Source organism: Suncus etruscus, chromosome 11 (assembly GCF_024139225.1).
Source record: "Suncus etruscus isolate mSunEtr1 chromosome 11, mSunEtr1.pri.cur, whole genome shotgun sequence".
In the NCBI taxonomy this organism is placed as follows: domain Eukaryota; kingdom Metazoa; phylum Chordata; class Mammalia; order Eulipotyphla; family Soricidae; genus Suncus; species Suncus etruscus.
In genome coordinates, this window is record NC_064858.1 from 57,842,573 (window position 1) to 57,857,476 (window position 14,904).

Here is a 14,904-nt window from a genome sequence, read left to right on the forward strand (position 1 = left end):
CCCAGGGAGCAGGAGGGGCCGGCAGGAGTCAGCCAGCGGGCTCCGCGGAGTGGTGCGAGTGTCCGAAAAGCGAAAGCCAGAGGCGCGGCCCTTGCGCCGTCCGGGGTCCCCTCGCCCCGGCCCCGGCCCCGCTGCTTTGTGCCCCAGCCCGGCCGTCGCGGGAGTCTCGGGTCCGGCCCGCCCGGGCCGCTCGCACGTGCGCGATGCTGTGCTTCCTCCGCGGAATGGCCTTCGTGCCCTTCCTGCTGGTCACCTGGTCGTCCGCCGCCTTCATCATCTCCTACGTGGTGGCCGTCCTCGCGGGCCATGTCAACCCCTTCCTCCCCTACATCAGGTGAGCTGCGGCGGGGGGAGGTCGGGACCGTCCGGGAAGGGCTGGGGGCAGGTGGGGTGCCGCTGAGCTCTTGGGACTGCACCCCCTGAACGCAGTGGGGACGGTCCGGAGGGGCTCGGGATGGGCTGAGGACTCGGAGCGGTGGCCTGGGACAGACGCTGCTTGCGGGATTTTCAAACTAGAGGTCCAAATTGACCAGAGAAGATGCTGGGGAGGGAGAGAGCGCACGAAGTGGATGAAGGAATGCTTCGCACGCGAGAGGTCCAGCTCCCACACTCAGCCTCACCTTGGCTCAAGGGAGCACAAACCGGGAGTGGATCTCTAAAGGAACAAACAGACTAGGGGAGAAGGGGAAACACGTGGCCGAGTATGTCCAGAGCAATTCTTCATCTAGGTGATGATTTTGTCTGCAAGGAGCTCAGAGAGGAGGAAACTTCCCCATCAGAGCATTTCTTTTCTTTTTTTGTCCCCTTTCGTGTTTTTGTTTTTGGACCACACCCAGCGGCACTCAGGGCTTACTCCTGGCTCTGTTCTCAGAAATCGCTCCTGACAGGCTCAAGCGACCATATGGGATGCCGGGAATCATACCCTGGTCCATCCCGGGTTGGCAGCGTGCAAGGCAAATGCCCTGCCGCTATGCTATCACTGGCTCTCTGGCTCATTTCTCTCCCAAGTGAACCTGACTTGCTTCACTATTCTGAAGTAGAAAAGATCCTCTTCGACTAGTGTCAAAAGGCAGAGCCCCACTCTCCCCTCGGGCGTTTTTTATTTTTGGCCAAACCATGTGTGCTTGCTGCCTGGCTTTGTGCTCAGAAATTACTCCTGGTTCATATGGGATGCCAGGGTCGAAACCAGGTTCGCTGTGTGCGAGGCAAATACAAGGCCTTACCCATTGTGCTATCGCTCTGGCTCAATGGTTTTATTTTTAATTCATAAAATAACCATTGGGGGGTCGGAGCTGTGGCGCAAGTGGTAAGGCATTTGCCTTGTCGGAGCTAGCCTAGGACTGACCGTGGTTTGATCCCCTGGTGTCCCATATAGTCCCCCCAGGCCAGGAGCGATTTCTGAGCGCATAGTCAGGAGTAACCCCTGAGCCCACTGGGTGTGGCTGAAAAAAAAAAACTATTGGGGGCCGGGCGGTGGCGCTAAAGGTAAGGTGCCTGCCTTGCCTGCGCTAGCCTTGGACGGACCGCGGTTCGATCCCCCGGTGTCCCATATGGTCTCCCAAGCCAGGAGCAACTTCTGAGCACATAGCCAGGAGTAACCCCTGAGCGTTACCGGGTGTGGCCCAAAAACCAAAAAAAAAAACAACAAAAAACAAAAAAAAAACTATTGGATCTAGAAATGAATATCTAGAGCATATAGACAGTACTTGCTAACAACATCCTCTCGCCGCCAAGAGTTTCGTAGAGGTATTGTGATACCTTCAGAAATGGGGAAATCCGTTGAGAGATATATGAGCTAGCTGACAACCACTGTGCAAAATTCAAGTCAAAGATAGCCCCAGGCAATAACTGTACATAGAAGAGCAAGGGAAGGAAGTGTTTGGAAGAGCGGGGTTTGTAGGAGGCTGGTTGCTCTGAGCTGTCAGCCTGCAAGTAGCAAACAGGTATCAGCTGCCTACATTTGTTTGTGCTCATTAGCTCTCTGACTGCAAGACCAGTTGGATGGTGCATCTTGAGTTTGCTTTTCTTGAAAGAAGCCCTTGTGGAAGGACAATGTGGTAAGAAAGAGATAACAATCAGGATGCTGAAAGCACTAGGTGGAGAGAGTGACACCAGGTTTACTATTTGGCCTAGAATTGATGGTCTTTAGTCCGTTTTATTCCTATAACTAATTTCAGTACCTCCTCTTCCTGTGGCCCAGGCAGGTTCTCCTCCTCTTGGCTTCTGAGCTGGCTGTGCTCTGTCAGAATGCTTTCCCTCCCATTTCTAAGCTTGTCTTTTAAGCTCCTTTCCCTCACCCATCTCCATAAGGTCTACCCCAACTGACCTGCTGTCATTTACACCTAGTGTTATACCTAGGCTTCCAGGCTCATTCATTTTGGAGGGTGACCCTAGATGTGCAGGGGATCATGCAGTATATAGGGTTTGCATTCAAAGCTAGTGCTCTAGACCTAACACTATCCCCTCTCCTGCCCACCAAGGTTCTTTTTTGTTTTGTTTTGTTTTTCTGGGCCATACCCAGCGGCACTCGGGATACTCCTGGCTCTGTGCTCAGAAATTACTCCTGGCAGGCTCTGGGGACCATATGGGATGCCAGGAATAGAACCTGGGTCTGTCCAGAATCTGCTGCGTGCAAGGCAAACACCCTACCGCTGTGCTATCTCTCATGCTAAGGTTCTTTTTTTTTCAATTGGTTAAAAACCTGATGTTGGGGACCAGAGCGATAGCACAGTGGGGAGGGTGTTTGCCTTACATTTGGCTGGCCTGGCTTTGCATATGGCTGACCTGGATTAGATCACCAGCATCCCATATGGCCCTCCATAGACTGCCATGATTAACCCCTGACCACCACTGAGTGTGGCTCCAAAACATAAACAAAACCTGTTGTGTTTTTACAACTTAAAGAAGGTTAAGTAACAGTAATTTTATGTTAGATTAGAGCTTCTTGGAAGCATCTCCTACCAGTTTGTTATTCAAACTCAGTTCCCTTATCAGAATAATATTGCTATTCTTCTGAGTGAGATAGCTTCGGCTGGAATGATAACACACTTAATCAGTGTGTTTAAGACACGTGCCTGTGGCTGCCTATCTGTGTTAAATCCTGTCAATCTTAATGTCCCTGGAGTACTACCAGGAGTGTGATTCCTGAGTGCAGAGAGCCAGAAGCAATCCCTGAAAACCTCTGGGTGTGATCCAAAAACAAAAAAAGGAGGAAAGCTCCTTGATTATTAGTACGATGCTCCACATCATGAAGAGAATGAAATTCTAATTTAAAATTGACCTTTGTCACTTTTCTGTTTACTGAATTGGCAGAAAACCACATCACTGATGGTACATCTCTTATAGGTGAGACCGGGGTGACAAACTCTAATAGATTTTTTCTGGGAATGTCCATTGATTCAGAGGTTCTGGAAGAATTTTGATCTTTTCAAAATTCATATATATGTGTATATATGCATATAAATATCTATATAATTATTCCAGGCAGTGCTTTTATTAACTAAAAAGTCAAAGATAGTACATATTTTCTTTAATAGAGGAGGACTAAATGTGGTTTATCCAAAGACTGCAGTTGCATTCAAGTGATAGTTTTTTCAATACTCTTTGTTTTTTTTTTTTTTTTTTTTGGTGGGGGGAGAAAGAGGGGTGCACTCAGCGATGCTTAGGGCTAATTCCTGGCTCTGCACTCAGGGACCACTCCTGGTGGTTCTCAAGAAACTGTTGGGTATTAGGGATTATACCCTTGTGAAACAGGCAGGCCATGTATAAGGAAGTGACTTAGCTTTTGTACTACCTTTCTTGCCCCTCTTTTGATACTCTTTATATTGATATAGAAAATAGTGGGAGGCTGGGGCCAGAGAGATACCATGGAGGTAGGGTGTTTGCCCTGCATGCAGAAGGACTGTGGTTCAAATCTTGGCATCCCATATGGTCCCCTGAACCTGCCAGGAGCAATTTCTGAACATAGCGCCAGGAGTAACTCCTGAGCGCTGCCAGGTGTGACCCAAAAACAGGAAGGAAGGAAGGAAGGAAGAAAAGAAAGAAAAAATAGTGGGAGGGATCCTGGACACATTGTTATGCAAAAATGCAGACAAAATATGCCTTCTTGGTGAAGTAGTTTATATTTGCTTGCATTAAAAACTAGTATATATGGTTTATCTGATAATAGAGGGAGGGTGTGATCTTGGTCACCCCCATAATTCTTCTTTATTTTTTTAATTTTTGTTTTGTTTTGTTTTTTGGGCCACACCCAGCGTTGCTCAGGGGTTACTCCTGGCCATCTGCTCAGAAATAGCTCCTGGCAGGCACGGGGGACCATATGGGACACCGGGATTCGAACCAACCACCTTTGGTCCTGGATCGGCTGCTTGCAAGGCAAACACCGCTGTGCTATCTCTCCGGGCCCCCCATAATTCTTTCGATGCATAGATACCTTAAAATGCTTTAGATAGAGAGATAGTATAGCAGACAGGGTGCTTACCTTACATATGGCTGGTCTAGGTTCAATATCCAGCACCTCACCTGGCCACTTGAGTACTGCTGCAGAGCCAGGAATAAAACCTGAACACTGCTGGGGTGGTCACTATTTTCCTCCCCCAAAAAATCTTCAGGTGCCTATTTTTTGGAGGAGAAGTACATCTTTATTCCAATATTGTCCTTTACTTCACATTTTTTTGAAGGGAGATATGAGCAAGGATTGAGCAAGTTCATTTTAGCAAAAATGTTTTCTAACTTCAGTGTTCTCAGTGGCTATCATAGAGCTGACACTTGTGCAAGAGACAGACTATAAACAATATCAACATCTCTTCACATAGATTAAGAATAGCCACTGTGGGGCCAGAGTGATAGCACAATGGTAGGGAATTTGCAGTATACACGGACGACCTGGGACAGACCCAGGTTGGATCCCCAGCATCCCATATGGTCCCCCAAGCCTGCCAGGAGCACTTTCTGAGTGCAGAGCCAGGAGTAACTCCCAAGTGTCGCTAGGTGTGGACCAAAAACCAAAAAAAAAAAAACAAAAAACAAACAAACAAAAAAAAACATTGAGAACATTGAAGTCAGAAAACATTTTTGCTAAAATGAACTTGCTCATATCCTTGCTCATATCTCCCTTCAAAAGAAAAATATGAAATAAAGGACAATATTGCAGCTCTCAGGAATAACTCAGTTTGGGGTAGAACACCTGGGTTAGTTTTCATTCTGTTAGATGCTCCAGTTTTTGAACTAGGAGCAAGGTTCTTGGCTTTTTTTCTTTTTTTTTTTTTTTCTGCTGTCCTTTGGGTTCATAATAGCATTTCCCGCATGAGTTAACATATTAACTCACCTAGAAATCATTAACTCCCCTGGCCCAAGAACAGTAAAGTTCTCAATTAGGAACTCCTCAGGAACCAGTTTCATACATAGATACATGTATTAGTTAGGAAAGGATATTTGGGTGTGGACTCATTTTAAGAATCTTTTTGACTTATATTATTGCAAAGTGACTGGGAATGTGTGAAGTTCCAGGTAGGAATAGGCTATGCTCAGTAGTATGCAGGGATCATTGCAGGCTCTTTGCTTCAGAGCAACCCTTATTGGTGCTCAGGGAACCCTTTGTGGTCTTGAGTCCAGACAATTATGAATGCCAGGCAAGTGCCTCACTTTCTGTATTCTCTCTAACTTGTGAATACTTTCCACACATCTTTCTCAGTATATAATCAGACTTCGCCACCACAAACATGCTAACATCCCTCCATACTGTTTCTTAGATCCCCTCCATCCTTTGTGTCCTCTCTGCCTTTGTTCTGTGATCCAAACCCAAAGATTAGTTTTTGTCTGTTCATGATTGTGGTGGGTTTGGTTTGTGGATATAGCATAGTTTTCTTTCTTCCTTTTTTTTTTGTGTGTGTGTAGGGGCACACCTAAAGGTGCTTGGAAGGGGATGCCTCTTCCAGGTTCATTGCTTGGTATGGTACTTCATATGGTACTTTCGGGAGCGTGAGTTTTTGGGGATAGAACTTGAGGCTCTGAATTGCAAAGTCTGTACACTAGCCCCTTGTACCCTCTCCCTGGCCTCAGAAAATTGCTTCTTTAACCAATCCTGGTCAACTCACTGAGTTAGTTGATAAGAGGTTCTTCACTGTAGAATCCCTTCATTCTTCACGCTTGTGGCGGTTGAGCCCACTTCTTTTACATGATTTTTCTTTGCCATTTGCCAAGTATCGGCTGTGTTTGCTCCCAAATGTGTCTGTCAGTTGTTTTTTTATAATTAAAGTTCTGTCATTTAACTCAATATACATCAATACACACACACACAAAAAAAAACCAGAATGGTCTTCTCTCTCTCTCTCTCTTTTTTTTTTTTTTTTTTTTTTAGTATAACATCTGATAGTGCTTAAGGGTGGGTTTTCCTGTTTTTACTTCAAGGATCATGCAGTACTGAGAGTGAACCTGAACCTGTTGCATGCAGAGCACACACCCTAGCCATCAAAGCCCTTTCCCCAGCCCCCCTAGATCATCCTCTGGGGAGGTGGGTATTGGAGTCATGCCTGGAAGTACTCAGGGTCTTACTTCTGACTCTCAGGAGTTACTGCTGGTGGAGCTCGGGGGACTTCATGGGGTGCCAGGAATTGATCCTGAGTCTGTTGTGTGTAAAGCAAACTCCCTGCCTATAATACTATCTTTCTGGCTCCCAGGATTGTCATTTTTTAAGAAATTTGGGTTAAATACTTTGAAAAGGATTTTTAAGAGAGAAGTTGTCAAGAATTTGAGGTCTGTTATGTAGTAATGTGACAATCCTAACAAATTATGAAAAGTAGGAGAATTTTGCAATTAACTTCCTATAAAGCTATCCTTAAGATTATTTTCTGTGAAGGGATCACAATGATAATGGGAGTTGGAAATGGTTGCTCTGGACAAGAACTGGGTGCTGAAAGGAGGGAAAGTGATATGCATGGTACTCCCTAGGTATCAATGTTGCAAACCACAGGGTCTAAAAGGATGAGAGGAAAAAAAAAAGAGAGAGAAGAAAAAGTCTGCCATAGTGACAGGCGAGGGGAGGGCTGGAGGGAAACGGGGAACACTAATGGTGGGAAAAATGCACTGGTAAAGGGATGGGTGTTGGACATTGTGTGACTGAATCTTAATCATGAATAATTTTGTAACTATCTCATGGGTTTTTTTTTTAAATCATCTTCTTCCACTTCATTTGACCTAGAAAACCCTATGCCATGGTGATCAGCAAGAGATGCAAGTGTTCTTGTTCACTCTAAGAACTCTAGGGATACTAACTAGTCCAGCCACGCAGAGCATACCTTCCCCAAAGCCACAAAGACTCTGATGGTTGTCCATCCACAGAAGTGATGTGTGTCATCCTGCTATAATGATGGTGCCTGTGGGTGGACACAGGGGTGGTGGTGCAGAAAGAATGCTTTTTGGTGGGAGAGGGGACATACCCTGAGCCTCTGTGCTCAGGGATCACTCCTTTGGTCCTGGGGATTGAACGCTAGTTGCTGTTTGCAAGGCAAATCCAGAACCCTCTGTACTGTACGAACGAAGTTCAGGCTTTGAGTGCTGAGTTTTTAATGCACTGCAGAAACGGAAGGGTTGAGAGATAGTCACTGGTCATTGAGCCTATCCAGGTGAACAAAGCCCCCATGGTGCACAGCAGAACTTTACAGAGCTCATGTTCAGATTCACTCCTACCTGAGTTCTACCAGCTATGTGGACTTGAGTCTCTCCACAAAGATGGTTCCCAAACCTGAAGAGGATGCTGCACAGAATCAGCTGAAGAAACAAGATCTTGTGACCATGAATAAGCTAGGCATAAAATAAATATAAGTTAAAATCCCTCCTCACTCTAGTGCTTTATTTCAGTTTCCTGTGTCCTTGCTCAGACTGTGTGATTTTTACATATTTTTGGGCCACACCTGTTTGATGCTCAGGGGTTACTCCTGGCTAAGCGCTCAGAAATCGCCCCTGGCTTGGGGGTACCATGTGGGATGCCGGGCGATCGAACTGCGGTCCTTCCTTGGCTAGCGCTTGCAAGGCAGACACCTTACCTCTAGCGCCACCTCGCCGGCCCCTACGTATTCTTATTTCCTAAATATTCCCTAAGTATATATGTCTTTTATATGAACTAAATACAGTTAGTTATTTCACCAAAACACATACACAAACACACAGCAAAACTCAAACCAAAATATTCACTCTCTGTTTTAAAGATATCAAAACTGGAAGGTATATGATTCACTCAGACTATTGGTTTATGTACCAGGCACAGAGAGTAGCTCCAAACAAACCCTGTGATGGCCTTAAATGAGTTGCCTGCATCAATAATAGGCAGTTGAGTCTGTACAGCATAGAGGGAGATATTTAGAACATGTATTTCCACACCTGGAATAGCTCAGGCGTTATTCCTATCTCTGCATTCAGAAATCACCCCTGGCAGGCTCAGGACTGTACAGGATGCTGGGGATCAAACCCAGGCAGGCTGTATGCAAGGCAAATACCCTATCTGCTGTGCTATTGCTCCAGGCCCCCAATTTTTGAGTTTCCATTGCAATGAATTTCCTGCAGTGGCGTCTGTTGCCTCCCTTTTCAGTGGCTTCCTAGATAATTACTAATCCACTGAGGAGACCTGTGAGCAGAAAATCACAGATTATGACATGCTATAAATACACGTAAGTGTTAGTACATGATCCCTCATAAAAGATCTTAAGTCCACTGCCATAGGTGTACCATTAAAAGGCAGGTGTTCCATTAAACTTTTCAGCTACAAAACTATCCATATTCTTTTTTTTTGGGGGGGGGTTCACTCCTGGCAGCGCTCAGGGGTCACTCCTGGCTCTATGCTCAGAAATCACTCCTGGCAGGCTAAGGGGACCATATGGGATGCTGGAATTCAAACCATTGACCTTCCGCTATCTCTCCGGCCCCTCCCCCCACATTCTTTTTTTTTTTTTTTTTTTTGGTTTTTGGGCCACACCCTGTGACACTCAGGGGTTACTCCTGGCTATGCGCTCAGAAATTGCTCCTGGCTTCTTGGGGGACCATATGGGGCACCGGGGGATCGAACCGCGGTCCGTCCTAGGCTAGCGCAGGCAAGGCAGGCACCTTACCTCCAGCGCCACCGCCCGGCCCCTCCCCCCACATTCTAATGCTACCAATGCTTCTAGTTTTTCTTCAGTACATCAGATGCAAATTAGTCCATCCCAATTGTTTTTATTATTCTGGATCCTGAATTTGGTTTCTAAGCTTCTTTCGGTTTGTTTTTGAGTGATACCCACCAATGCTCAGAGGTTACTGCTCTGCACTCAGAAATAATTCTTAGTGGGCATGAAAGACTATGGGATGTGGGAGAATGAACCTGGGTTGACCGAGTGCAAGGCAAGTGATCTACCTTACTATAGCTCCAGTTCCATGATTTCTAAACTTCTGTATTGTGAATATAATTTTTTTTTCTGTTTTTGGACCATACCTGGCTTGTGCTCAGGGATTACTCCTGGCAAGGGTTGAGAGAACCACACAAGATGCTGATTTTGAACCCTGGTCAGCCATGTGCAAGGCAAATGCCCTTTCCACTATACTATTCTCCTATTCCATGTCCACTTATTAATTTCTTCTTTGTTTCATTTTTTTTTAGTTGGGCCACACTGGACTATGTTCAGGGGATACTCTCAGAGGTGCCAGGAGACCATGGGTGCCAGGGATTAAGCCCTGGGTTCTAATGTGTGTTACAGTCATTTGAGCCGCCTCCCTAGTCCATGGCAGGCCTCTTGATAGAATCGGCATTTCAGTAAATCAAGAACGTGGGTTGTTGAAAAAAAAAAAAGAACATGGGTTGTGGAGGAATAGATGCTTGCATTTCTATAATACTGTAACTCACATGGAGATTATATATTACCATGGTTCCATGAAGAGAAACACAATGTAGTCCTGCAGAGAAAAGTTAGTAGTTGTATCTAGTGAAGTTACACAGCTCCCCATGCTTGGCTTGGTATCTCTATTTATGTGGAGCAATCTATTGCTTTTCTAAGACTCAGTTTCTTTTTTTTTTTTTTGGTTTTTGGGCCACACCCGGCGGTGCTCAGGGGTTACTCCTGGCTGTCTGCTCAGAAATAGCTCCTGGCAGGCACGGGGGACCATATGGGACACCGGGATTCGAACCAACCACCTTTGGTCCTGGATAGGCTGCTTGCAAGGCAAACGCCGCTGTGCTATCTCTCCGGGCCCCAAGACTCAGTTTCTTGCTACTGCTTTTCTAAGACTTGTTTTCTCATCGGAAGACTGAACTAATGAATTATCACTTTACAATGTTGTGAAGACAAAGTATGATGGCTGGCAGTGTTTAAGTGACAGAAAAAGTCATGATTTCTATAGCTCTGTTTCTCTTTGGAGGGGGTGTCATACACACCTTTATGGTTGGGGGTGGGACGCTCCTCCCAACCCAGTGCTCAAGGGGCCTTGCAGTGCCTGGGATCAAACCTGGGCCTCACCTATGTGAAGCATGTATTCAACCTACTCAACCTATGTATCCACTGCTCTATAGACATGTGTGTGTGTGTGTGTGTGTGTGTGTGTGTGTGTGTGTGTGTGTGTGTGTGTGTAGTACTGTGCTAAAAAAAAAACTTTACTGGGCCAGAGATATAGCACAGCAAGCAGGACATTTGCCTTGCATGCTGCTGACCTGGGTTTGAACCACAGCATCCTATAGGATCCCTTAACAGGGCAGCCAGTAGTGATTCTTTGAGTGCAGAGCCACAAGTTACCCCTGAGCACAGTTGGGTGGGGCCTAAAAACCAAAACAAAACAAAACATAGACTAGGGCCAGAGTGATAGCACAACAGATAGGTGGATAGGACATTTGGCTTGTACACTGCTGTCCTGGATTTGATCCCCAGCATCCCATATGGTCCACTGAGCCTGCCAGGAGTAATTTCTGAGTACAGAGCCAGGAGTAACTCCTGAATGCTGCTGGGTGTGGGCTCCAAAAGCAAACAACAGACCGGAGCACTGGCACAAGGGGTAAGGGTCTGCCTTACCTGTGCTAGCCTAGGACGGACCGCAGTTCGATCCACCGGAGTCCTATATGGTCCCCCAAGCCAGGAGTGATTTCTGAGCACATAGCCAGGAGTAATCCCTGAGAATCACCGGGTGTGGCCCAAAAACCAAAACCAAAACCAAAACAAAAAAAAACAAACAAAAGCAAACAACAAAAAACCCCACAAACCCCCCAAACAAATAAAAAACCATAAAACAAAACAATAATTTTCTTCTATACCTATAAACAGTCTAGATTAAATTTTTCACAACTGTAGGCTAAACAGTGCTTCATTGTAGATATCCCTAATCTGACTTCTAATAATCTCCCTCTTTCCACACTTGTCCCAGCTACTGTTATTTCTTGACAAGCTATCAAAATAGCTTCCTAACAGTCTATCAGGGGTCTCAAATTCGCAACCCGCGGGCCACAAACGGCCCTCCGTACAACATTTTGTGGCTCAGCCCTAGAGGAATCTTTTTTTGTTTTGTTTTGTTTTGTTTTAGTTGTTTGGGTCACACCCCCCAATGTTCAAGGCTTACTACTGACTTTGCACTCAAGGATCACCCCGACTTTGCCTCCTGCGGCCCCCAGGTAAATTGAGTTTGAGATCCCCAGAGCTGGCACATACTTTTCCTTTTATATTTCTTTTGTAATAGTCTTTAAAACATCCATCAACTTAATATCACTTTCCTGCTCTTAGCCCTCACCTGTTTCCCATCCTGCTTAGCATAACACTCATGCCTCACTATGGCCCATGGACCCTGTATGTCCTTTTCCCCTATGCACTTGCTCATAGGCCCCACCACAGGACACCTACTTCCTTGCCCTTCCTCCCACAGATTGTTTTGCTGTCTGGGCCTTTTTACTTGACTGTTTCTTCTGCTAATAAGTTTCCTGGCTAGCTCTTCCACTTCATTCAGGTCTGTTCAAGAACTCTCCCCAAGACAGGAGAGAGCATTTAGAAAGTTGAGGCCATTGCCTTGTATTCAGCCCACCCTAACTGCATTATCAACATTCCATATGGTCCCCCATATGGTCCTGCCAGAAGTGATTCCTGAACACAGCTCAGAGTAAGCCCTGAGAGGTTGTGGCCTCTGCCGAGTGTGGCCCCAACCAAAACCAAAAAATACGTATCAAAAGCAAATTATTCTTATTATGGTAAGATAATATGATAATTAATATAATAATTATAATATTCCTGATTATTTCATGTCAGGAAGACACTCAGTACTTACTGTTCTCTCATCAACTTTTTCTTGTCAGTTTTTTTTTTTTTTGAAGTTGGAATATTGAATTTCATTCACATGCCAAAATTACCCTAACAGCTCCAATGACCGGGGCTCAATGGAAAGTAAAATAAAGGGCTGTTTCAAATTCTCCTAACACAGTTTTGGAACTACACTTAGTACCCCCTGAAGACACTTATGCTCTATAAATGCATATCTATGCTTTTTGCACAACTGACAAAGAATTCTTTTCCTATCCAGGTTTTTCCCCAAGGTTCTGCCTTTATTCTTATTTGTGTCAGAACATGAAAAGCAAGACAATCTCTTTGTGACCCTTTCATTTCAACTTTGTCCTGCAGTGCCCATAATGAAATACACATCATTGAAACAGATCATTATTTTCATCTTTTCTCAGTGGCTAATTCCCCATTATCTTTCTGTTTTATTTATGCTTTATTTGTGTTACTTATAGAAAGAATTATGTATACACTGCAATCAGAAACTGTGTTGAGGGGCTGGAGCAATAGCATAGTGGGGAAGGTGTCTTCTTTTCCTCCTCCTCCTCCTCTTCCTCCTCCTCCTCCTCCTCCTCCTCTACCTCCTCCTCCTCCCCCTCTTCACCCACCCACCCACCCAGAGGGGGGTTGGCCACTTTCAAGGCAAACTCCCTACCAGCTGTTTTATCTCTCCGGCCCCCAAGGAAGTCATTTTCTTTGCACCTAGCTGACCTAGTTTGATCCTCGGCATCCCATATGTCCGAAGAACACCACCCGGAGTAATTCTTCAGTGCAGAGCCAGGAGTAATTCCTGAGTGCCACCAGGTATGAATGCCCCCTGCTCCCTACACACACACACACACACACACACACACACACACACACACACATGTGCCTCCCTAAACAAACAGTATCTGATAAAATACAATAGCTTCTAATTCCATATTGCTTTTAAAGAATTGACTTACATTTTGTGAAGTTTAAGGCTAGATGGTAAGAGTTTTTAGATTCTAAATTCTGGGTATGTCTTCTAAGCAATGAATGGGACTAGGAATCGAGGATAACCCTGTAAATGCAAACTAGGCATACAGAAAATTTGGTATTTTGTCATAGCATAACTCCCCCCCAACTCAGAACGTAATGTAATGAATTGCTTACATCGCCTTAATAAGGAACAGTTCTCAACAAAGCAATTGTGTGTGTGTGTGTGTGGACTCACACTCAATGACTATTCCTGACTCTGTGCTTATAAATTATTCCTGGAAGGCTTAGAGGACCATATGAGATGCTGGGGTAGAACCTGGGTCGGGTACATGCAAGGCAAACACCCTATACTGTGCTATTGTAGAGCTGCTGTTTAAGCATATTTTCCTTTTGGTTTCTGGACCACACACAGTGGTGCTCAGGGATTACCCCTGGCTCTATACTCAGAAATCTGAGAAATCTATACTTCTGGCAGGCTTGGGGGATCATATGGAATGCTGGGGATTGAACCAAGTCGACCTTACTCGCTGTGCTATCACTCCAGCCCCAGAACATTCCTTTTGTATATTTATTTCTTTGAGAATTAAGTAATCATGCACTGCTTAACATTCTAAATCAGGTTGAGGAAGGATGTTAGACGTGACATTTTTTTCATAATCAACTTGGAGAAATGGATATATAAAACTTAGGAACTTAAACTGATTTTCTAAACAACATCTACCCCAGAAATCAACTGTGTATACATAACGTCCTAACAGCTTCTAACCACATTCAAACGAGCAGCAAATTCTTAGTTCCTTGGCAGTTCCCAGAAAATACCCACTCTATAAGGAAGGAGGAGGAGGAGGAGGAGGAGGAGGAGGAGGAGGAGGAGGAGACTGCTGCAAAAAATGATTGCTTAAGTCTTGTACAGAATCATGTGGTGGAATTGGGTGGGGCAACTCTACTGAATTCCTAACATGGGCCCCCAAATATAGCTGTATCACTCATGCCTGCCACCTTTGCCTTTGCAAAATGAGATTATTGTGTTTTTTAAATAAAAGCAAAAAATAGAATACCTAATGGATTTCCTAGTTCCTTCTTGGTGCTGTACCCGCATAGATTTAGCCTTAGGTAGAAGATATGATTCAGTATTTGTTTATTAGATGGTATATTAACTTAGTGATGGGGCGGGCGAGGTGGTGCTAGAGGTAAAGTGTCTGCCTTGCAAGCGCTAGCCAAGGAAAGATCGCCACCGTGGTTCGATCCCCCGGCGTCCCCCCAAGCCAGGGGCAATTTCTGAGTGCTTAGCCAGGAGTAACCCCTGAGCATCAAACAGGTGTGGCCTGAAAAACAAAAACAAAAAACAAAACTTAGTGATCAAACAACTTAACTTTTTTAAGAGGTCCTTTTCTTTTTATTTTTAATAATAGGCAACCACTGCCATTTTTTAAAAGTTCTTAGAAAAAAATTTAAAAATGCCAAAACTTCAGGTCAGAGTGATAGGACAGTCGGTAAGGCATTTGTCTTGCATTCAGCTAACCTGAATTCAATCCCCCAAATTCCATGAGATCCCAGGAGCCTGACAGGGGTGATTTCTGAGTGCAGAGCAGGAGTAATCCTTGAGTGCTGCCAGGTGTGGCCCCAAAACAAAAAATATCCAAACTTCTTAAATGTATCAGCATTTTATTTC

The 14,904-nt window shown here is 44.9% G+C and overlaps 1 protein-coding gene across 1 annotated transcript in view; it reads left to right on the forward strand.

Annotated features, from left to right (window-relative positions):
* The first annotated feature begins 203 nt into the window (after positions 1-203).
* Positions 204-14,904, forward strand: part of DRAM1 (DNA damage regulated autophagy modulator 1) — a 62,854-nt gene continuing 48,153 nt past the window's right edge. The window contains exon 1 of the mRNA XM_049783192.1: positions 204-334. Coding sequence (XP_049639149.1) covers positions 204-334 — 131 coding nt within the window. The remainder of the gene's footprint in view (positions 335-14,904) is intronic.